The sequence below is a fragment of the Scardinius erythrophthalmus genome (genome assembly GCF_964197995.2).
Source record: "Scardinius erythrophthalmus genome assembly, chromosome: 3".
NCBI lineage: Eukaryota > Metazoa > Chordata > Actinopteri > Cypriniformes > Leuciscidae > Scardinius > Scardinius erythrophthalmus.
In genome coordinates, this window is record NC_138223.1 from 55,491,272 (window position 1) to 55,515,357 (window position 24,086).

The 24,086-nt window shown below is 37.5% G+C and overlaps 2 protein-coding genes across 2 annotated transcripts; both read left to right on the forward strand.

Moving 5' to 3' along the window:
* The first annotated feature begins 39 nt into the window (after positions 1-39).
* On the forward strand, positions 40-19,750 carry LOC308687472 (polymeric immunoglobulin receptor-like). The gene is made up of 17 exons (XM_081360043.1): positions 40-302; positions 401-715; positions 1,264-1,614; positions 1,725-2,030; positions 2,125-2,439; positions 2,529-2,822; positions 2,891-3,190; positions 11,490-11,543; positions 13,043-13,096; positions 13,179-13,229; positions 13,312-13,362; positions 13,445-13,495; positions 13,578-13,625; positions 13,824-13,856; positions 13,996-14,091; positions 14,259-14,305; positions 14,410-19,750. The coding sequence occupies exons 1-17, from the start codon at positions 251-253 to the stop codon at positions 14,707-14,709; spliced, it is 2,718 nt and encodes a 905-aa protein (XP_081216169.1). The 5' UTR covers positions 40-250; the 3' UTR covers positions 14,710-19,750.
* Positions 19,751-20,539: 789 nt separating this feature from the next.
* LOC308687533 (polymeric immunoglobulin receptor-like) lies at positions 20,540-23,774 on the forward strand. Its single transcript, XM_081360132.1, has 3 exons — positions 20,540-20,750; positions 20,849-21,163; positions 23,236-23,774. The coding sequence occupies exons 1-3, from the start codon at positions 20,699-20,701 to the stop codon at positions 23,604-23,606; spliced, it is 738 nt and encodes a 245-aa protein (XP_081216258.1). The 5' UTR covers positions 20,540-20,698; the 3' UTR covers positions 23,607-23,774.
* The last annotated feature ends 312 nt before the right edge of the window (positions 23,775-24,086 follow it).

The window sequence follows — 24,086 nt, forward strand, 5'->3', positions numbered from 1 at the left end:
GTCTCGAGATGCACACCAGCAATGTTTTTTTCACATCAGCAGTGTTTCTCTGCTTGTCTTTCACACACATCTCAACACTTTCCGCCCTGTTAACAGTGCAGATCTGGGTGGAACCGTTAGAGAATAAGGAAGAAGAAACGAGAGAAAGACTGACGGAGGATCTGTGCACTTCTAATGATAGTGACTTACATCACACATCGGGATCGGATCTGGTTTTTCTCTGGATATCTGAGACTGAAGTCAATCTGGAATGAAGGCTGCCATCATCATCTTCATCTTCATCACCCTCTGCCTGATCTCAGGTCAGTCCTTCACTGCTCAGTCTGGGTCAAATAATATACTATATTACCCAGATTGATGATATATAATAACCCAGAGCAAATGATCTTGTGTTTGGCAGGTCAAGTACTTTGTTTCAGTGTGTTTGGATGCACAGGAGGGAGTTTAATGTTCAAGTGCATGTACAAGAACCAGAGAAAGACTGATGATCAACATAAAGTGAAGTATTTCTGCAGAGACAGGCGCTGTAAGATGGGCATCAGTACTGATGTTCAGAGTCGATGGGTTTATAACGGGAGATTCGCTCTGTATGATGATGGAAACAGCAGATTCTTCACAGTGTTCATCAGGAACCTCAGCAGAGAGGATGATGGGGAATATACATGTGGAAGCAATCAGACATGGAGTCATGATGTTAAGTTAGTGGAGAGGAAAGGTATGTGTGACACTTTATAACTTCCTACAGCAATTATTTATTATAGTATTAAAGGTGCAGTACGGAAGATTTTGAGTAAAAATGAACAAAAGTGAATTACTGAAAAAAAAAAAAAAAATCAAAACAGTTTCCATGCCTTACAATGATTCAAAACGGTCAGATTATAATAATAATCCATATTTCGAGCTGTCAGGTTAGATTATGCAGGGAAAATGTCAGTTTTATGTTGTATGTCATTCTTCTTTGCATATTCATGTTACGAAAAAAATATATGTAACTTCCCAGTTCAGATTACATTTTCAGATGTGTGTTTCTCTGTCAGTATGTCTTGGCGTAGGATGTCACTGCTCTGATCTCAGGCAACTATAAATATACCTAAAAACAACCACAATACACATTTAAGGAAAACACTGCAAGGATCATGACATTGTATGTTTCACACAGAGATGGCGATAGAGAGGTCAAAGTTCCCTAGTGCACCTTTAATAACACTAATAATATTTTAGATTTAAGTTCATGTCACAAGGTTTTGTTGAAATCATTTTCAGGGACTCGCTGTGGGACGTCTGTTATCCGGGACGGGTATCTTGGACAAAAGACGATCACTTTCCGCTGTGAATATGATGAGGAGTTTAAAACACACACCAAAGTTTTCTACAGACTGAACGAGGATCCTGTCCATGTTCTGAACAGCTCACGATCATCACAATCATCTGAGGAGAAGTTCAGTCTGTCTGACAGTCATGAAGATCATTTTACTGTGACCATTAGAGATATTTCTGCAGCGGACGGTGGAGTTTATTTATGTGGAGTGGAGAGAGATAAATCAGATCATCGACCTTCAGAAACATCAGTTACTCACATAGCCTTCATTAAAGAGATTCAGCTGAATGTTTCAGGTGAGTTTAGTTTCTTTTAACTAAAGAATCCTTACAGCTCTAAATAAGAAATGTAAATCCCTCCTGACTTTTAATAATGTAATAAATAAAGAATAAATCTCATTTTGCAGGTCAAACGTCTGTCCAGGTTCAGGCCTACTCCAGTAAATCAGTCTTCATCACGTGTAAATTTCCACAAGAATTCAAAGGAAACAAGAAGTTTATCCAGAAAGATCCACCACAGAAGAAGATCTTCGTTGATGGACAGAATCAGTGGGTTCCTCATGGTAAAGTGCACATGTTTGATGATTCCAGTGAAGGACGTTTGAAGGTTTTCATCAGTGATTTAACCGCGGATGATGAAGCGACGTACAGATGTGGAGTGAATATCTCTGATCATGATCTGTTCACTGAGATTACACTGACAGTAAATCAAGGTAAAGAGCTTCTGGGAGGACCTTCATTTTAGAGACTTGAAATAAGAAAGATAGCTTTTTATTTATTGTATATTTTTCATTGTTTTGTGTATAGTTGATCATTTTCCTGCATCAAGCAAAGCATCTGCTATTATTGGTGAAAGTGTGAAACTCACCTGCAATTTCCCCGAGAAACACGACGAGACCTTCACACACATCTGCAAAGAGAACAAGGAGAAGATCTGTGAAAGCATCAGTTCATCAGAGAAGAAACGCTTTGAGTTTTCTGCCGGTCCAGCAGGAGTTTTCACAGTGAGCATCAGTAATGTGAGCGTGAGAGATGCTGGAGTTTACTGGTGTGGAGCCGAAACCAGAGACACACATCTGACTTCTGTCTCGCTCACCAATCAACATCAACTCACTTTAACTAGTACGTGCAGTGACCATAAATCAAATAACATATGCATATATGACAGCATATCAATACTTCTCCTTTTCTTTGACTATTGTTGCCTCCAGTGGTCGGACGTGAAGGAGATTCATCTGAGATCAAATGCCCTTATGATGAAAACCATTCAACAGAAATAAAGTATCTTTGTAAAGGAAAGTGTTTCACTAAAGATGCTCAAAAAATCATTCGATCCGATGAAGCCCATGTTAATAAACCAAAGATTTCAGTAAAGGACGACACTGAACTCAATCTCTTCACTGTGACCTTGAGTGACCTGAGAGCAGAGGATGCTGGGATATACTGGTGTGCAGTGAAAGGAGTGTTTAACCTTCCCATTGAGCTCATGATCGTCCTGAAAGATGGTGAGAGTGTTTTCTGGGGATCATCTCAATGTTTTCTGTCATCATCCTCATGTGTTTGTTCTCTCCAGCGCTCTTCACTCAAGCGTCTGTCGGAGGATCGGTGTCCATCAGATGTAAGAACGTCAGGACTCAAACACAGAGGCTTTTCTGCAGAGGAGATCAGCCCAACATCTGTGTCCGAGACGGAGTTCGTGTTTCATCCGATAGGAGAACAAACGGCCGATTCTCTCTGACGGACGAAACCTCAGCTGGAGTCTTTACTGTGGACATCAGCAATCTGACAGAAGAGGATTCTGGGAAATACTGGTGCGCAGAGGAGACTTCTGGGTCGTTCGTATTCACTGAAGTTCATCTACATGTGACTAAAGGTAAAACATCTTTCAGTACAATGGCGACCACAAAAACTCAGACATACCAGAAAACTTTTTAAATTCCAAAATAATAGAAAATGAAACACTAACAAATCTCCCCCTATATTAATTTTGAGCAAAACACATTAAATAACTCTTAATTTTAACATACTCTCCTTTAACAGTCAGAAGCAAAGCATGCTGGGAACTAGAAATCTGCTGTAACTCATTCCATGAATGTGTTTTTATACGTGTGTGTATGTGTGTGTGTGTGAACGTTGAACATACATTCACATTTATATGGGAATATGAATGTGCAATACATGTACACAATAAAGGATAACATTTTTGATTATTACATGTAATGCTGTTTTTGTCTTAATTTATAAATTCTTTATATATTGCAGTATATTGAAAAACATAAGGACTAGTTTCCAATATTATGTAAATGTATTATGTAATACATCACATTATATTTTGCAGTATATTCCCATATATTTTTGTCCCGTATAGATCATGCTCGAGTCACACAGACTTCAACATTCAGCATGCAAAACACAAGCATGGTAAAAGCATTGGTAGCTACACTAAGTCAAGAGTAAACCTAAATTAAATGAAAAAGTAATGAATGAATGAATGAAGTAATGAAAAGTAAAGTACTCTCAGTTCTTTTAGTTACTAGAACTCTTGTGTAAGTGAACTATACTTAAGCTTTGTCCGTACAACATACTATTCTTATTTTACTTGGGTTTTTTAAGGCAATAGGTTTGCATGCTTTAAGTAAGACTTACATCAGATTTTACAGTGTAAAAATATGGACCAAATTTACTGTTAATAAATAATTTTCCATATTAATGTTTTAAGGTTAAAGGAAATGTCTGTAAGCTTAATGAACAATGTCCTGGCAGAAAATTACAGCACCATTTCTGGTTCTCTGTTGCTTTTCTTCCTACAGCGTGTTCACTTTTGGGTGAACTGTCCCTTTAAAGCAAGATGAACTGTGAACTGATGAACATGAAAACCACAGAGAACAGGAAGCTATACCAAAACCATAGTAAAACTTGTTTTTTAGTTTTTCTTAGTTTAGTAAGGTTCACAGAGAAAGCATTTCTGTTTACAGATGTGCAGAAATAACCCTCGCCTTACTGTCATTTCAGACACTCGTTTTTGTTGTTGTTTTCTGATTCTTGATCAGATCTGAATCTAAATCGCACTGAAAAGATGTGTCCTGGCACATACTTGATATCATCGGATACGAATTTGCAATTAATCATACATTTGAACATTCACATTGTTGTTGAACTGAATCAACACTGAACAGAATTGAGCTGAATAATGACTCTTTACAGTCCCTCCAGTTTTTCGCGATTCCATGATCGCTGAATACGCAAAATCAACAAAATGTCGCATTTTTTGCAATCCTGCATAATTCCTAATTTAACTGCAAAATAATCAAAAAACATTAAATTATAATCACTCAATTAAAATATCTCTTTAAAGATTTTTTTTTTCTTTTTTTTATATCCGGCTATGTAGCTGAATCAGCCGATATCCGAACAGTTTTCATTGGGCAGTATAGGATACAGCAAACTTATTAACGCGTTTAACATGATTGAATGACATCACAAATGGTATGATATGCTTGATGGTACTAAAAATAATTATTAAAAGCGCAGTATACCGTGAAAGAGAACTAATTTCAGCCAGTCGAGTGACAGTCTGTCTCTGACTGAGTATTCTCAGCCTCAGACGTCACGCCCACAGACTGTTGGCTGAACGTCTGATGCATATGGCACACTTTTCTGGAAACACTTCAGGAGTTTCGAAGTCACAATCTGATTGGTTGAATTCTACAGGATGTCCGGGAGACGTGTGTGTCGCGTTCTTTATTGGCCCGCCTGGAAACAAATGCTGTGATGCCAAAACCCCTCGTGGAAGAAGAAAGCCGTTGTGTTTACAACTGCGACAATAGCGCTTGCCAGGATCAACTAAACGCTGGATTTTCAAAAAGTATGTGAAGTTCGCGGCTCCATTGTTGCAGTAAACTTGCACAAAGTTCTTGAATGAATAATTTATTAGATGCACACCGGTCTGTTATTGTAGGGACATCGACATTATATTGCCACGCCCCTTGACGCGGAAAAAAACGAACGGTGATTGGTTGCGTTACATGTCAGTCAAACGTCCTCTTGGGCGGTCCTTGGCCAAGAAAAGCTCTGATAGAGTCCAGACCTTCTGCCGTCAGTCTGAAGGTCTGGCTACGCGAGACTACTGACTGAGTGACTGCCTGACTGCAGTGTGTGTGTGTGTGTGTGTGTGTGTGTGTGTGCGAGTGACTGACTGACTGCGTGTCACCGCCTGTCAGCGTTAGAGTATTGAATTCTCTTTATAGTGCTTGAACAAATACACATAGCTACAATTACTTCAAAATATTCATCTTGGCGAGTATTTACGTAAAACAATCAGTAGTAATAACTGATTGGGACGTTTGTCATTACTGTGGTAGGTCTTAAAGTGACAGTAACCTACTGTTAATATTTGCTATAATATAAACATCTGCTGTTAATATTTACATATGTCAGGTAGAAAAATTGCTCATAGGTTGTTTTAAAAGTTTATTTGACGAGAATTTGATCAGACCAAAATAAACAAGCTTTATGCATTTTGTTTGTGATTTGTGTCATGTATGACTATTGTGCATCTGACATGATACTATATGGTAAATGTGATGTCCTAATCACAAAATAAAAAAATATCAATTTTTTTCACAAATTTCTGGAAATTACCACCACAAAATCAGTCATTTTGATCGCAAAAATCACACAAAAAAATCGTGAAATCCTGGAGGGACTGTTTATAGAGCTGCTTTACTGATACTAATAATAGGTATTGCTACTGACTTATAAAGACCAAAACCGGCTTAGCTCCAGTCTATTTAACGGATCTTCTATCGCCCTATAATCCATCGCGCTCTTTAAGATCACTAAATTCGAGGCTTCTGGTCATACCTAGGATATCCAGATCCACCAAAGGAGGGAGGGCGTTTTCACATTTGGCTCCAAAACTCTGGAATAGCCTTCCTGATACTGTTCGTTGCTCAGACTTGCTCTCCCAGTTTAAAACTAGATTAAAGACGCATCTCTTCAGCCAGGCATTCGTATAATATTTTTAATCTTACAGTTAATTCCGGTCTCCAGTTCATAAACGCCAGAGGAGAACTGGCCCCCGACTGAGCCTGGGTTCTCCCAAGGTTTTTCTTTTTCTCCGTCAGGTCACCTGATGGAGTTTTAGGACACCATTAGGTCACTTGATGGAGTTTTTCGGTTCTTGCCACTGTTGCCTTTGGCTTGCTCAGTTGGGGATATTTTGGGGATATTTAATTTAATTTATCAATCAATAAATTCCACTACAAACAAACCTTGTTGTATTATTTTAATTTAATACTGTGAAGCTGCTTTGATACAATCTGCATTGTGAAAAGCGCTATACAAATATACTTGACTTGACTTTGTATAATCATTGCAACATCCTTTTGTTGTCTTCGCTCAAGGGTAAAAAGATTTCTGAAATACCTTTGCAGTGATAAACTGTTAGCAGATGTCCCAACACCAGACACATTTAGATGTTTCCTTCCCAGTCAACGCGTGAGATCATGATCACAGTGACATCACAATTCTCATGCGGTGATACTCAGTGTCAGTAATATATGAGCTCACTGTGAACTGAAAATGTTGAGCAGGATAAGAAGAGGCGGTTCAAATATCAGTCACTGGGGGGAGATTCTACTTCCTGTTTCTCAACACTTTCACAGTGGTGTCACATTGTCAGCTCACAGTATGAGTGAACACCCTGATATACGCTGAGGATACACTTTTAGCTCACTGTGAACTCAGATTGTGAGCACATCACGAGTATCCTGGGAGCTCATGGTGAGATCACTGTGAGATCAAATTTGTTGACTAGGTTTCAATTAGAGGTGTGCGATATGACGATTTTTGATCGTGATCTATTAAAATGTCTCCACGATCCACTTTTTCGGAAATATCATCGTATCGTGATTCGTGCTACAGTGCACGCTCTATCAGTTCTATGGCTTTCACCAACGTCCCAACATGCAATGCAAGTACGCAACAAAATTGGGGTGTGCACGCTAGATGTCGGCGTGTTAACAAGATCATATACATTGCTCAGCAACACAGTGACGATGGAAGAAAACACTGAGGGATTGGTCCCTAAAAAAAAATGCAACATCAGTAATATGGAAATGGTTTGGATTTTCCGCAACAGACCATGGCGCAAACAACAGTTATTTCCAAACGTTGCAGTAATAAGATTCGCACGTCGGAGGCAACCTGAGAATCTTTTTAAGCGCCTCAAAAGAAAACACCCGAAAGATTATGCTGACAGTCAGACTGTTAAAAGTCGTAGATCCACGTTACGACGGCCATGTATATCTAAATCTTATGGTCTAGCCGCACTTCAGAACCATATTTAAGTCTGACTATTAATTTTATTGATGACTGGAAGTTGTGTAGTGCGTGTCTAGAAATACTTCCCACAAGACCACACTGGGATTATTATTGTCACTGGCATTTAGTAGTTTATAATAATAAATAATTACTACTACATTAGGAACACTGAACAGGGTAAATTATGAAATTAGTATACAATATAAATTGCATTATTATATTTGAATGTTTTGTAAATAAAAACAATTATGCTATTGTAGCACAATCTGTCTGGTTTCAATAAAATATTACAACTGAAAAAAATAAACATTTGTAAATTAAAATTTACAGTGTGCTCTACGTTAAATCTAACTTTTTTTTTTTAGTTGGGGACATTATGGCTGTTTTGCGGCTCAGTAATTTGAAAAATAGTCTTAAAACCAACATGGAAAAGAATCGTGATAAAAAAATCATGATTCGTGATTTTTTTTTTTTCTGAAAAAAAATCGGGATATGATATTTTTCCGAATCGCCTACCCTTATTTTTAAATAACAAAACAAACATCAAAAATTACAGCAGTGAGAAAACAACAGCTCAGAAAGCATCTGATCACAGCGATGCTACACCAGCTTTGCAATTCAGCACTGCAGTCATGTCTACAAAACAAATGAGTATTTTTACTTGATCTTACTAACAAATACTAGTTTTACTTGATCTTAGTGCTGCGTTCGATACTATAGATCACACAATACTCTTAGATCGACTACAAAATTATACTGGTGTTCAAGGACAAGCATTAAGCTGGTTCAGATCATACCTATCTGACCGATACCATTTTGTCTATTTAAATGGAGAAAAATCGATCATAACTCCAGTAAACTATGGAGTGCCGCAGGGATCTGTGTTAGGCCCTCTATTATTCTCAATATATATGCTGCCACTTGGAAATATTATAAGGAAACATGGAATTAGTTTCCATTGTTATGCTGATGACACTCAAATATATATTTCATCACGGCCGGATGAAAACGCTAAATTATCTAAATTGACAGAGTGTGTTAAAGATATAAAAGATTGGATGATGCACAATTTTCTTTTATTAAATCCAGACAAGACAGAGGTAATACTTATCGGTTCAAAAAACCGCCTACAAAATCTTGCTCACTACAACTTTAACATAGTAGGATGTCCTGTTACTTTATCCTCTACAGTAAAAGACCTGGGTGTTATACTAGACTGCAACCTGTCTTTTGAAAATCATATTTCATATGTTACAAGAACAGCCTTTTTCCACCTTAGAAACATTGCTGAGCTACGTAATATGCTATCAGTTTCTGATGCAGAAAAGTTAGTTCATGCATTCTTGACCTCGAGACTAGATTACTGTAATGCTTTATTAGCTGGTTGTCCTGCATCCTCTATAAACAAGCTACAGTTAGTCCAAAATGCCGCCGCTAGAGTTCTTATTAGATCAAGAAAATATGAATATATAACACAGATTTTAACATCACTACATTGGTTACCTACATGGCTCCAGACTAACACTTTTTATTAGGAGCGCTGTAGCCCCTGACTTCAAATTTTAGGAGCGCAAGCAGAAAATGTAGGGGCACACTTTAAATCACCTTGCAATGCAATTATTCATATTTTCCCCCCACATAACTGTATTACTGACAAATGCTTTGATAATAAATAGACTTAACGTACAGAAATTACAATGTGCAGTTTTATTTTAAGTTCGCAGGGCTCCAGACTAACATTTGACGGCAGAAGCACTGAGCTTAATTTGAGGTGTATAGATAAAGTTAACTTTAATTATTATCATTCATAATGTCTTAATATTAATTCAAAAGCAAAATGAGTGACAAAATGGCTATTAGGGAGTGAAAATAGCCAATAAGCGTCCTCTATGTTTACAATGGTAATTTAATCTTTTTTTCTACTTTCTACTAAAATAGGGACAATCTTTAAAGGATGAACAAAAAATTATTTGGTAAACACATTAAAAATAACATTTAAATATGATATTATAATTTTCAAGTTCTGGAAAAATATATGTGTAGGCTACTGTTATATAACCATAGTTACAGTTAGTGTTACTACATTAAATCCATGGTGAATGTTGCTGATCTGTGGACCTAAAGCCTTCTATACCTTGTTCGTTCATGGCACAATGTTTCTCCTGGTTTCCACGTCAGCGCTGTTTGATCTGATATGGTTTATAACAGAGAATTCTGCTTCGAATCTGAATGTTTCTCAATGGATCTCGTAGCAATGTTATTAATTCTGTCGCGAACTCAATGGATTTCTTCACTGGATCTCAACTATGTAACGGTGTTGCGTGATCGAGATCCGCCCGCGACTGGCGAGAGAAGCTCTGCGCTGTCTATTATTGGTTTCAAACTATTAAACGGTCCATGAAGCAGAAATGAGTAGCACAGTTTTTTTCCGCTTTCATTTTGTTTTCATTTATTAACATGTCACGGCATACTCTATGCTTGATGCTGAGATTGTCTCTAACTAGCGTATTGTGTTTAAACTGCAAAGTGCCTGCACTGTCGGCAAACTTCGTGTTCCCCGCAGTTCTGGGGTAGCGACTACAACAATTCTCTCAGCCAGTCTTCCCAAAAATGGTGGGTTCGGGATTTTATCACCTCACAAACCTCTGACTCTGAATCATCATCTGACTATGTCTGTGACATTGATAACCCTTCCCACAGACGTTTACGCGCGCTCGAATATCTCTAGGACCCTCCCCCTCCACACATTAGCCAGTTACAGATTCCCTATTCTTCTCACACTCGTCATCATTGGCCTGCTACACATTCCGGATTCATTGACGCGCCCCTTCCACGTTTAACGTAAAAAAAATTACTGGTCGCACACGTGCGACTGGATGTAAAATTCAGTCGCACACTCTCAAATTTTGGTCGCAAAATGCGACCATTTGGTCGCAGTCTGGAGCCCTGACCTATAAAGTCCCGTATTAATTACAAGGTATTGCTACTGACTTATAAAGCCCTAAACGGCTTAGCTCCAGTCTATTTAACAGATCTTCTATCGCCCTATAATCCATCGCGCTCTTTAAGATCACTAAATTCGAGGCTTTTGGTCATACCTAGGATATCCAGATCCACCAAAGGAGGGAGAGCGTTTTCACATTTAGCACCAAAACTCTGGAATAGCCTTCCTGATACTGTTCGTTGCTCAGACTCGCTCTCCCAGTTTAAAACTAGATTAAAGACGCATCTCTTCAGCCAGGCATTCATGTAATATTTTTAATCTTACAGTTAAATCCGGTCTCTATAGTTCATAAACGCCAGAGGAGAACTGGCCCCCGACTGAGCCTGGGTTCTCCCAAGGGTTTTTTTTTTTCTCCATTAGGTGACGTGATGGAGTTCTAGGTCACCGTCAGGTCACTTGATGGAGTTTTTCGGTTCCTTGACACTGTTGCCTTTGCTCAGTTGGGGATATTTTGGGAATATTAATTTATTTTTATCAATCAATAAATTACTGGAGTAATACTGGAATACTGAAATAGTTTTTTATAACTGAAGAACTTTGCAACATTAACACTGTTATTTGCCTGTTTATAAGTGTGAAGATGATTTAAAAAAAACAGTCGGGATTGTATAAAGCACTAGCCTATATGTATAAATGTGACTTGACATGAAACGGGTCACATGGGCACTTTTATGGCTTTTTTTGTCCTTTTAGGAGCTTGACTAGTTGCTGTCCGCTTTCAATGTACAGAAAATATTCTTCAAACAATCACATTTGTGTTCCACAGATGATCTGAGGAAATAATGACTGAATTTGTTCCTCTAATAAATTTGACCATTGGTGCTCCATGATTGTGTATTTTCAGAAACGACGTCAGCTGACCCTGAAAGAGAAACATCCAAGGATGAAGGAAAGTCTGGTAAGATCCAGCAGATCCGTTGCTCAGTTTGAGTTGAAAGTGATCTAATGATATAAAGATGAGTAATGGATGTACAGCATGTGTAAGAATACTCGTACATGGTGTCTTAGCCTCGCCTTGTTTTAGTGTAACAATCCCTTTGTGAGATTTCTTGACATAACCCATTTCTCTATTTGGTTTAACCAATACACTCCAGGGAACTACACTAACCTTTTCCACTGGTGGCACTTGCGCTACTAACTTTTTCAGTTACTGGCGCAAAACATGATTTGGTCGCACAAATTGTTTATAGTAAGCCGCTCTGGATAATAATGAACAATAATGAAACTGTATTGCATACAGATGTGTTTTTTATTTTACTTGCCATCTTTTAAACCACATGCCTTCTTGTTTTTGTTTTCTTTAACATTGGTTGGGATAGATTTACTGCAATAGAAAATACAATACACAATAAAGTGCAAAATGGATTTCAACATGCTATGGTTGGCACAGATGGGCAGACTCCTGAACTCTTAAGTAGTGATGCACCGATGTGAAAATTGTGGCCGATATCGATAATAACCGATATTAATATTGCTGTTATGGCCGATATCGATATCTCTGTATAGAAAACAAATTTACTGATAATCAAATAAAGAGATATTTTCCAATTTTTTTATTATTTTTTTTACTTTAGAAATGACTTATGTTGGGCACCTTTACCTGTGTGCAAAATATGTCACACATAGGACACACATGCATTATATTGCATTGCATATAATGTGTGCTGGTCAACTTGTCTAAAATTAAGAAACCCCTAGAAAACATAAAAAACCAGAAAAAAAAAACAGGTGTACAATAAAGATAGGCTACTTAATTTATTATTCCAATAACCAAATATGATACTAAATAGCACAGGGAAAAGGGCTTCTATTTGTGACGTGCTGTCTTTGCATTTGAACATTGCACATTTTAAACAAGACAGGCATTAGCTGCATAAATGTTAGCCAATACAAACATATAGAAAACAGTCGACAATGAATAGACAGGAGTCCAATAATAGCATAACGAATCACGTATTCTAAAAATAATATCAAGTAGGCTAAGTTTGACGAATCCGACATATAACGAGGGCTGTGTTGCAAAACGTCCGTCATTGAACGAATTTTAAAAACACGGCTGGATAATACAATATGCTTTCCGACATTTTGACAGAAAAAAAAACACGCGCAGATACAATGGTACGTTTTAATCTAAGTAACGGTCGCGGGGCTGAAGCCAACTTATGTGTTGAATGCTCAGAGCACGTTATAAAACGTATTCTTAAAATACACATTTCTGTTTTAATAAATGCTCACAGTAAATCATAGCATATTGCCTAAAACATAGGTACAAAAATAATCAGTGATACATTTGCGACCCATTAAAAATTTTGGTCGCAATGGCATTTCAAAAGGTCGCATATGCGACCATTTTGGTCGCAGTGTAGTTCCCTGCACTCTATGGTTGTGTATTTTTAGAAACGATGTCATCTGACCCTGAAAGAGAAACATCCCTGGATGAAGGAAAGTTTGGTAAGATCCAGCAGATCCGTTGATCAGTTTGAGTTGAAAGTGATCTTATAATATAAAGATAAAGATGGTTGTGTATTTTCAGAAACGTCACATGACCCTGAAAGTGAGACATCCGAGGATGAAGAAAAGTCTGGTAAGATCCAGCAGATCCGTTGATCAGTTTGAGTTGAAAGTGATCTTATAATATAAAGATAAAGATGGTTGTGTATTTTCAGAAACGTCACATGACCCTGAAAGTGAGACATCCGAGGATGAAGAAAAGTCTGGTAAGATCCAGCAGATCCGTTGATCAGTTTGAGTTGAAAGTGATCTTATGATATAAAGATAAAGATGGTTGTGTATTTTCAGAAACGTCACATGACCCTGAAAGTGAGACATCCGAGGATGAAGAAAAGTCTGGTAAGATCCAGCAGATCCGTTGATCAGTTTGAGTTGAAAGTGATCATATGATATAAAGATAAAGATGGTTGTGTATTTTTAGAAACAACATCACCTGACCCTGAAAGAGAAACATCCCAGGATAAGTCTGGTATATCCATTTCACATTTTGAGTTCAAAGTTATCTCATGATATAAACAAGCATTTAAAGTTCAGCATGTGTAAGAATGTAGTTGAACGTAACATTCTCACCTTGTTTCTCTGTGAAAAATCCCTTTGTGTGATTTCTTGACATAACCCGTTTCTCTACTTGGTTTAACCAATACATTCTATGACTGTGTATTTTCAGAAACAACAACATCCCAGGATGAAGGAAAGTCTGGTAAGATCCAGCAGATCTGTTGCTCAGTTTGAGTTGAAAGTGATCATATGATATATAAGCAATGGATGTACAGCATACTCTTACATGATGTCAAAGTCTCACCTTGTTTCTCCATGAAAATCCCTTTGTGTGATTTCAGGTTCCCCTGTGATAGTTGCGCTTTCTGTGGGTTTGATCCTGCTGGCTGTGTGTTTAGTGCTCATGTTGCTCAAAATAAAATACAGCCATAAACATGGTGAGACACACACAAACACACACACACACACACACACACACACACACACACACACACACACTGCACATTTAGTACATCTGAGTGTGTCGCCCTCTGCTGTTCAGAAACACACACAGTTAAATGATCTCTCATTGTCTCAGTCTGAGATGTGGCTCTTGTTCACACAGGCATCATTTCATCATCAGACAGAAGAGAGACCGGAGATCATGAAATGGTGAGTTTCAGAGCTGATCTACTTCATGATGTCAGATAAGTGGGCATGTTTGCTGTACCTTTGAACTGAGACTTCATGTTTGGGGGATTTGGCTTCTCTTACAGGTTCAAGACTCAGATCCTACATCAACTCATCTATATTCGACAGTCCAGTTACCCACAATCCCCTCTGATTCACAGAATGCTCTTTACTCAACAGTCCAGTTACCCACAATCCCCTCTGATTCACAGAATCCACTTTACTCGACAGTCCAGTTACCCACAATCCCCTCTGACAGGGTCCTTTACGCATCTGTCAGTTTCCAGAAGCATGAAGAGTCTCTCAGTGCCGCTACAGTCTCCTTCGGGAAGAACGAGACTCACTCTGATTATGCATCTGTCAAACACAGCAACACACCAAACTAAACTTACCATTATGTTTTTTACTCAAATCTAGAACCGTGTCAGTCACTGAGAATAATTACTGAGCCACGTGCAATAATCATTCAGTGTCATTGAACAGGTTATGGATCAGTTATTAGAACAGGTTATGGATCAGTTGTGACACTTATAGGTCACTGTTGGGAAAGAGTGAAACTCAGTGAAGTGCCTGAAAGGTAGTTTTAAACTAAAAAAAAAGTAACTAATTACATTGTAACTTGCTAATACTGAGCATCAGAATACATTTCAATCTTCAAAAGAACAAATTAAAATACTGTTAGTAACTTGTATTTAGGGTTGCAAAGGGGCGGAAAATTTCCGGTAAATTTCCAGAAAGTTTCCGGTAAATTTCGATGGGAAGTTAAGTTGGGGAATTTTGGAAATATTCATTACCATGGCAACCGCTTGCAAACTCTGAAAGTAACTGTACACATAAGAGATGGATAGATACATTATTTAAGGTTATTTCTATTCGTTAGAATATTGATTATATGAACTTGTTGTCAAGTAAGCCCTGTTGCGAGCATGTGCGTCTCTCTAAACTTTCAGTGTGCTGCACTGCTCTAGTTGACTTCTGCGCCTTCTCCCCCGAAAATATCACGTTAATTTTGAAAACGTAATTCCTTTTGTGGATCCTCTTGGTCATTCTTCATGTTTCTTTGACAAATATCAGTGTCTCAGTCTTGCGCACGCTGCACGTGAGTTAACCACGCCTACTTATTTACATGTCGCGGTATACACGGAATAAAACAATCTGTTACGGTTGACATTTTCTTCTGCGGTAACGATATATATACCGTCATACCACCCAGCCCTACTTATGTGGTAAATAAAGTTATGCTAGCTTATTTAGCATCTAACTTATCAGCTTGCTATCTACTAGATGAATACATTTGTATGTGATATTTGCAATTTAAACATTTAATAAATATATTTCCCCATAATATCATCAAAAATTACTTCACTTTGTTTAGTCCACAGGCTCAAATGTGTGCCTTCAATAGTCTTGTGCTTTGGGCTTCTGTACATGACATGTGATGGAGGCATGCACTGTGCCAGTAGGGGGTGTGGTCTCAATAGCCATGCAGTAAGCAGTGTGCTATGTGCATGTGATTGAGGAATGGCATGGATATTCAAGTGTATTTGAATGGTATCTGTTTGTTTTAGTCAAGATTATGTTAAAATATACTTTCCTCAACTATATTTAAGTTCCTTATGAAGAGCCAACCCTCAACTTTGAAAATTCCCAGTTTATTCCCGTTTATTCCCATAAATTCCTGTTAATTCCCTTAAATTCCCATTAATTCCCATGGAAAGTTTCCATCTTTGAAAATTCCCAGAATTTTGCAACCCTAATCGGGACACACACTAACGCGGGGTTAGTTGTAACACACTTGTTTTAAATACTTCTACACATGCCAGCATGACGAAACTTAGTGTATTTATTAGTTACCATATCAACACTAGAGAGAAAATTGCATCAAAATTCAGAAATTTTGGAAAGATATCACTGAACATTTATTTAACCATTGCAAAAGTAGTTAATTTTTCATCAGTTTTTTATTTAAAATTAGACAAATCTGATATTCAATCCTGTCAAGATGGTGCATCATTTCACCAATAAAATGAAAGTTTTATCAGAAAACTAATCAGAAGGAAATCACTGGAAACAGCGTGATCGCAAAATAAGAGCGACCGTTTGCTGGCATTTTTGCTGTTTAATTGAATATTTAAAACCCAAGAATAGATGTTTCACCACAGGTTTACAATAAAAAGCAATACATTGATCATAATTAATTAATTTGTGTCAAAATTGCACATTAGTCACACAGAAATAAAGTGGTTTACCGTTTATGACGTTTGTGAACATTCACAAAAGAAAGAGGACACAATTATTCAGTCGCGTCTGTTTCTGTTTATTTGGTAGCCTAGTTACAGGACATTTACATCACATTTAGAAAGAATGATCATCAAAAATTTGACCTGAGGAGCTTTAGCACTCTCTCCCAGAAGGATACAGTTATATTTAAAAGAGGATAGTCCAGTATAAAGAGATAAAATAAAAACAGGATTAAGATAACTTATATGATTTGTCTGATTTCTTCAAGCGTTCATATTTACCATGTTTACTATGGTAATGGTTAAGGGTGTCACGATTCTCCAAATCCTCGATTCGATTACATTTTCGATTCTAAAGTCACGGTTCGATTCGATTCTCGATTTGTTTGATTGTAAAAAAAATGCATCACAATAAGTGTATTGTGATTGTCACTAACATTTTAGTAACTAAACTGAATTTTATTAGGTTTAGTGACAACATGTTACAATGTTTACATGGTACAATTTCTGGTAAGCTACACTTTTTTTATTTCAGTTCAATTCAATTATGATTTGATTTAATACTGACTTATTTTGATAAATATTAGGTAGGCTACACAAGATAGGCTAATTTGTCTTAAAAAAAAAAAAAAAAAAAAACTCACCTAATGCTGTAAACATACAGAGAGCCCTACAGCTGGCAGTAGGCTATTAATGTTAAAATTAACTAAATATAATGCGTTTTTTTTTCTATTATAATAACAACTTTATTTAATGATATAAGTAAAAAATATAATATGCAATATAGAACACATATTTAGCAAAATGCTCTCTATAGCTATTTTTTTCTTGCCAACTAAGTGCTATAGCCTATATTATGGTCATTAAATGGCTTTCCTGAGGTAAATGTGACATAATTGTTCTCCAGCTGTGTTATTGACCTCTTCACGATGATGAAAAACACTGATTGATCGATATTATGTAAAAGGAATATACATTTCGGTAAGTTGTACTGTATCTTTCAACAGTGTTCGTGTTTTTCTTTACTATTAGCTCTAGTAGAGATCGATCATCGCATCTTCACGTGCGCTAGGGATATGTCACGTAACATTTACAAGCGCCAAAACGATATTTATTGTTTGAATTTCGTAATAAAATTGACAGAATCTGAGAGTTGAGATTTTTGGTCTCCGTGTCCTCTTTGCTTCGCGATTTTTCTGTGCGTGAGAGCGTGTGAAAAGTAAATAAATGCGTGAGAGTTGGCAACCCATCTCGCAGCACTTCAACACTTGTTGTTGTTTTTTTCGCTTAGCAAGCCGAGCTAACGTGACATGGGGGCGTGACAGCATCGACGATTCCATTTTTTGATTCGATAATCGAGATTGAGCATTAATTTCGATCGATTTCGATTTAAAATCGAAATCGTGACACCCTTAGTAATGGTTAGCGCGCATAGTTTTTTGCATCGGGAAGAAATATTCCTACCTTATGCGGTGATCAGAATCCACATCGGATCACAAACAGAAGGCGTTATGTTAGCTGACAGAATTATCTGGCGCTAAACCAGGCATGCGCAGAAAGACGTACGCTCAAAGTAATCGGATCAGCTCGTTTACATGGTGTAATCTTTCGTTTGATCGGTTCATGAAAAGGTTTATTCCACCCCTTCAATCCGACTGAAATTTCAATCGGTTTGAGCATTTTTATTCCGATTGAGGTGTTGACATGGAGCATTTTCATTCTGATTGGACTTTTAAACTGGTTATAATCGGAATACAACATGTAAGCAGGGCTAGTGTTGGGAAAGAAGCTGAAATGTTTCTCTCAGAGACAGAAGGAAACATTGACTTCTCCTGAAATGTTAAACTGATGACAGAATCTTTAATCTTTGAAAGCATCAGTTTACCAAAAGTGGCGCATTATGTTGTGAGCAATAAGACAATCTGTGATGAGTGCATCAGCTCGGATGAAGAGCAAGACAATATTTATAACAATTATACATATACTTGATGTCATGAATGTCAGTGTTTTAATGGGATGTCTATCATGCAGAGGAAAATAAGCCTCATTTACATTTTCTCCACTAAGATTTAAATGTATTTTAGAAATGTGAAACTCAAGTGAAGTTCCTGAAAGGCAGTAATAGATTTTTAAAAATTTGTATTACTTATTAACTAAAAAAAAAGTAACTAATTACATTGTAACTTGCCAACACTGAGCAGCAGAATACATTTCAATCTTCAAAAGAACAAATTAAAATACTGTTAGTAACTTGTATTAATGATTGTGCTTGTGTTTTGATTTATGTTTGTATTATTCTCATCATTTTCAATAAAAAATCTATGCTGAATAAATGTATATTTATCCCGCCGCCATTTTCATTAATACAGTGTATACTTTTTTCTTGATATACCCCGAAAGAATGGAAGTGAAACTGTCACGGTTCATGGATTCATTGACTCGTCCTCGCTATGTGTGTGCGTGTTGTGTGAGTGGGCGCGGCTTATCATCACGGCTGATGAGCTGATTAGCGCCAGCTGTTCTGAATGAAGATGTCCTATTGTTTGTTACCTCGTCCTGTATTTGTCAGATGGTTGTTGAGGCTCACCAAGGAACTACTCACCGTGTTTCTCCTGCATTCCAGTCCTGTTTCCATGCATTGGATTTCCTGAGGTTTCCCGGAGGATTTTCTACCTGTTCCTGCGTCTACGTCTGCCCATTGCGTCCCTGCCTTACCGAGCCTGAGTCCTCTTCTGCCTGCTTCCATTCTGACCTGTTCACTTGCAACTGAATCCTTTGACTGTTTCCTTCCAAGTTATGACAGAACCATCTGACCAAGTGATGGATTCAGCGAGGGGCCCTGGGAAGAGATGTTTGCCAGCGCTGTATGGATCGGCAGGACGAACACGGCTCTGTGGGGAACGGCGGTGTGGGAAAATCAGCACTCTTGCTGCTCCTCGTTCCAAGCACTCGGGGAGGAGATGAGGCGGGTGTTCGATTGGGCGGTCGCTGGCCGCGAAGCATCTCGTCAGCTCGCCGACCTTCAGCAGAACATCAAGACCGTGTCCGATTACTCCATCGAAATCTGGACGTTAGCGGCCGAGTGCAGATGGAACGAGGAGGCAAGAACCACCTGGTCAAGAACTACAGGAAACTTATGATCTTATACTATTATGATACTTAAGTCATGCAATAAAATGCAAATTAATTATTTAAAAATCATACAATGTGGTTTTCTGGATTTTTGTTTTAGATTCCATCTCTCACGGTTGAAGAGTACCTATGATAAAAATGACAGACTTCTCCATGCTTTAAGTGGGAAAACCTGCAAAAAACCTTCAATGTGTGTCAAGAGAAAATGTGTTTATTTATTTATTTATTTATTTCCTCTGAAAGCAGAAGTGAAATAATGTGGGATCCACAAATAGATCGTAATAAATGACACTTGACCCCAGTTTCAAAGACAAGGCTAAAATGTCTGTTTTAAATGAAACTTGCACTGGCATCTTCAAATATGTCACTGTTGTTGTTTTGTCTCGAGATGCACATCAGCAAAATTTTTTTTGCACGTTTATAAAAGCTACTTAAATGTCCTAATTTAACCAAGGCCTAATCGTGGCCTAATCTAACCCCTGTCTGTGAAACCAGGCCTAGAAGTGCTCTTATATCAGGAGTAATCTCTTAGAGATCTTTCACAACATCTAAAGCACATTAGATCCTCACAGTGCGTCTGTATGCCCAATTACCGGAAATGTTGGCATGTTTGAAGATGACTGAGGTCTACTAAAACTGTTTCACACACGTCAGTTTCTCTGTGGTTTTCATGATCAATGCAGGATGAAGTCTTTACACCCTTCTGTCACTCTTAATGTATATGTTTATATTAATATACGGATGTGTCCTCTGTCATCTGTGTTTCTCTGCTTGTCTTTCACACATATCTCAACACTCTCCGCCCTGTTAGCAGTGCAGATCTGGGTGGAACCGTTAGAGAATAAGGAAGAAGAAACGTGAGAAAGACTGACGGAGGATCTGTGCACTTCTAATGATAGTGACTTACATCACATTCAAGAAACACATTTGATCAGTTCTTGCTTTTACTGGATCGGGATCGGATCTGGTTTTTCTCTGGATATCTGAGACAAGTCAATCTGGAATGAAGGCTGCCATCATCCTCTTCATCTTCATCACCCTCTGCCTGATCTCAGGTCAGTTCTTCACTGCTCAGTCTGGGTCAAATAATATAATATATTACCCAGATTGATGATATATAATAACCCAGAGCAAATGAACTTGTGTTTGGCAGGTCAAGTACTTTGTGTCAGAGTGTTTGGATGCACAGGAGGGAGTTTAATGTTCAAGTGCATGTACAAGAAGGAGAGAAAGACTGATGATCAACATAAAGTGAAGTATTTCTGCAGAGACAGGCGCTGTAAGATGGGCATCAGTACTGATTTTCAGAGTCGATGGGTTTATAACGGGAGATTCGCTCTGTATGATGATGGAAACAGCAGATTCTTCACAGTGTTTATCAGGAACCTCAGCAGAGAGGATAATGGGGAATATACATGTGGAAACAATCACACATGGAGTCGTAAAGTTAAGTTAGTGGAGAAGACGGGTACGTGTGACACTTTATAACTTCCTACAGCAATTATAGGGCTGGGCGATATATCGCGCGATATTGTTATGCGCATCTCGTCAGTAAAGCCGGTTCCTTGATTAGTAGTAAATCGCCATCACCTGCTTTCAGATGAAGCGGCATTTACTACAAAGAGCCGTAATTAACTGACAAGCTGAACCATATCGCATTAATATCGCGGACGTATCGCCAGCGATATTTAATGCGATATGGATCAGCTTGTCAGTTAATTACGGCTCTTTGTACACGGCAAAAACTCCTGTCAAATTAACACTCCTGGGAGTGTATGAGTCCACACTCAAGAGTGTTAAAGTTAATGAGATAATTAAGTGATTAATTTAGTGATGATTGAGCATTATTGAAGACACCTGATGTTAACAAGCAGAATCACAGAAGGAGAAAATCACAAATTGTAAGTTACCATTATTGTGATGGGTATTTGCTTTAGTTGGGCTCTAGACCATTGTACGTTTACTTTAGACTTTGTTTGTCTGGGGTGTCTGAGTTATAACTGCCAGTTGAACAAAGAATAAAAAGTGATCTGATGGTGTTGGTTATATTATGATAATCATCATTTGAACTTGATCACTGAACTCATTAAGATCCTTCTTCCTGACTTCGATGTTTTGTTTTGTTTACAGCATAATTGTGACTGCATAAATGGCCAGAATTTTTTTATATAATATAAAGGATTTCTTAACAGTTGTTTAAAAAATTATTATTTTAGGCACACACAGATGTCAAAATTCAGTCTATGTATCTCAACAATGGTGACGAGCAGAATATTCAATTAGGAAAAGTAAATTACCTAGACAATTCAGATCATAATTTATTCATACCGCAATGCATGGTGGGAGCCATTAATGAGTTGTGATTGATGGCAGCCACTGCAACATGCTTTATTATTGTCACCATTGTTGAGATTCACAGGCTGATTATTGAAGTCATTTGAAAGTCTTTTGATCAGAAAAATGTTTATTAAATATTTTGAATTATCAGTAAAGTACTTTTAATCATAGGCTGAAGAATCACAAAACTGCTGCTAACAAGTTAAACCAAGCAATTTCAATAAATTTCATTTTTCAGATCACAGAATGATTATGTCAAAACATAACCAACACTATCAGATCACACTTTACTTTGTTCATTAAGCTGTTATAAATCAATAACAACAGTCAAACAACAGTAAAAATTAAAGTAAACATGTAATGGTCTAGAGCCCAACTAAAGCAAACACCCATCACCTTAATGGTAACTTATAATTTGTGATTTTCTCCTTCAGTGATTCTGCTTGTTAACATCAGGTGTCTTCAATAATGCTCAATAATCACTTAATTAATCTCTTAATTATCTCATTAACTTTAACACTCTTGAGTGTTCATTTAACACTCTTATTTTAACACTTTACACTCTTGAGTGTGGACTCATATACACTCACAGCCCCAGGAGTGTTAATTTAACACCGCTCCATCTGAAAGCAGGTGATGGTGATTTACTACTAATCAAGGGAACCGGCTTTACTGACGAGATGCGCCTAACAATATCGCGCGATATATCGCCCAGCCCTAATTTATTATAGTATTAAAGGTGCAGTACGGAAGATTTTGAGTTTCCATACCTTACACTGATTCAAAACGGTCAGGTTATAATAATAATCCATAGTTCGAGCTGTCAGTTTGGATTATGCACGGAAAATGTCAGTTTTATGTTGTACTGTATGTCATTTTTCTTTGCATGTTCATGTTTCCTCTGTAAAAAATAAATAAATAAATAAATATAACTTCCGTCTTCAGATTACATTTTCAGATGTGTGTTTCTCTGTCAGTATGTCTTGGCGTAGGATGTCACTGCTCTGATCTCAGGCAACTATAAATATACCTAAAAACAACCACAATACACATTTAAGGAAAACACTGCAAGGATCATGACATTGTATGTTTCACACAGAGATGGCGATAGAGAGGCCAAAGTTCTCTAGTGCACCTTTAATAACACTAATAATATTTTTGATTGAAGTTCATGTCACAAGGTTTTGTTGAAATCATTTTCAGAGTCTCGTTGTGGGACGTCTGTTATCCGGGACGGGTATCTTGGACAAAAGACGATCACTTTCCGCTGTGAATATGATAAGGAGTTTAAAACACACACCAAAGTTTTCTACAGACTGAACGAGGATCCTGTCCATGTTCTGAACAGTTCACGATCATCACAATCATCTGAGGAGAAGTTCAGTCTGTCTGACAGTCATGAAGATCATTTTACTGTGACCATTAGAGATATTTCTGCAGCGGACGGTGGAGTTTATTTATGTGGAGTGGAGAGAGACGGATCAGATCATCGACCTTCAGATCAGTCAATTACTCACATAACCTTCATTAAAGAGATTCAGCTGAATGTTCAAGGTGAGTTTAGTTTCTTTTAATTAAAGAATCCTTACAGTTCTAAATAAGTAATGTAAATCCCTCCTGACTTTAAATGATGTCATAAATCAACATATAAATATCATTTTGCATCTGAAAGTTACTCAAGGTAAAATATCTTTCAGCACAATGGTAACCACAAAAACTCACCAGAAAACCTTTTAAATTCCAAAATAATAGAAAATGAAACACGAACTAATCTCCCTCTATATTAATATTGAGCAAAACACATTAAATAACTCTTAATTTTAATATACTCTCCTTTAACATTCAGAAGCAAAGCATGCTGGGAACTAGACATATGTTGTAACTCATTCCATGAATGTGTGTGTGTGTGTGTGTGTGTGTGTGTGTGTGTGTGTGTGTGTGTGTGTGTGTGTGTGTGTGTGTGTGTGTGTGTGTGTGTGTGTGTGTGTGTGTGAACAGTGAACATACATTAAAATTTAAATAGGAATATGAATGTGCAATAATAAACTTTTTGA

Coding starts and splice junctions, on each gene's coding strand:
- LOC308687472 (XM_081360043.1), top strand. CDS start 251: ATGAAGGCTGCCATCATCATCTTCATCTTCATCACCCTCTGCCTGATC. Junction 2,823..2,890: donor CATGATCGTCCTGAAAGATG/GTGAGAGTGTTT, acceptor TGTTCTCTCCAG/CGCTCTTCACTCAAGCGTCT. Junction 13,857..13,995: donor CCAGGATGAAGGAAAGTCTG/GTAAGATCCAGC, acceptor GTGTGATTTCAG/GTTCCCCTGTGATAGTTGCG.
- LOC308687533 (XM_081360132.1), top strand. CDS start 20,699: ATGAAGGCTGCCATCATCCTCTTCATCTTCATCACCCTCTGCCTGATC. Junction 20,751..20,848: donor CACCCTCTGCCTGATCTCAG/GTCAGTTCTTCA, acceptor TGTGTTTGGCAG/GTCAAGTACTTTGTGTCAGA. Junction 21,164..23,235: donor TAAGTTAGTGGAGAAGACGG/GTACGTGTGACA, acceptor AATCATTTTCAG/AGTCTCGTTGTGGGACGTCT.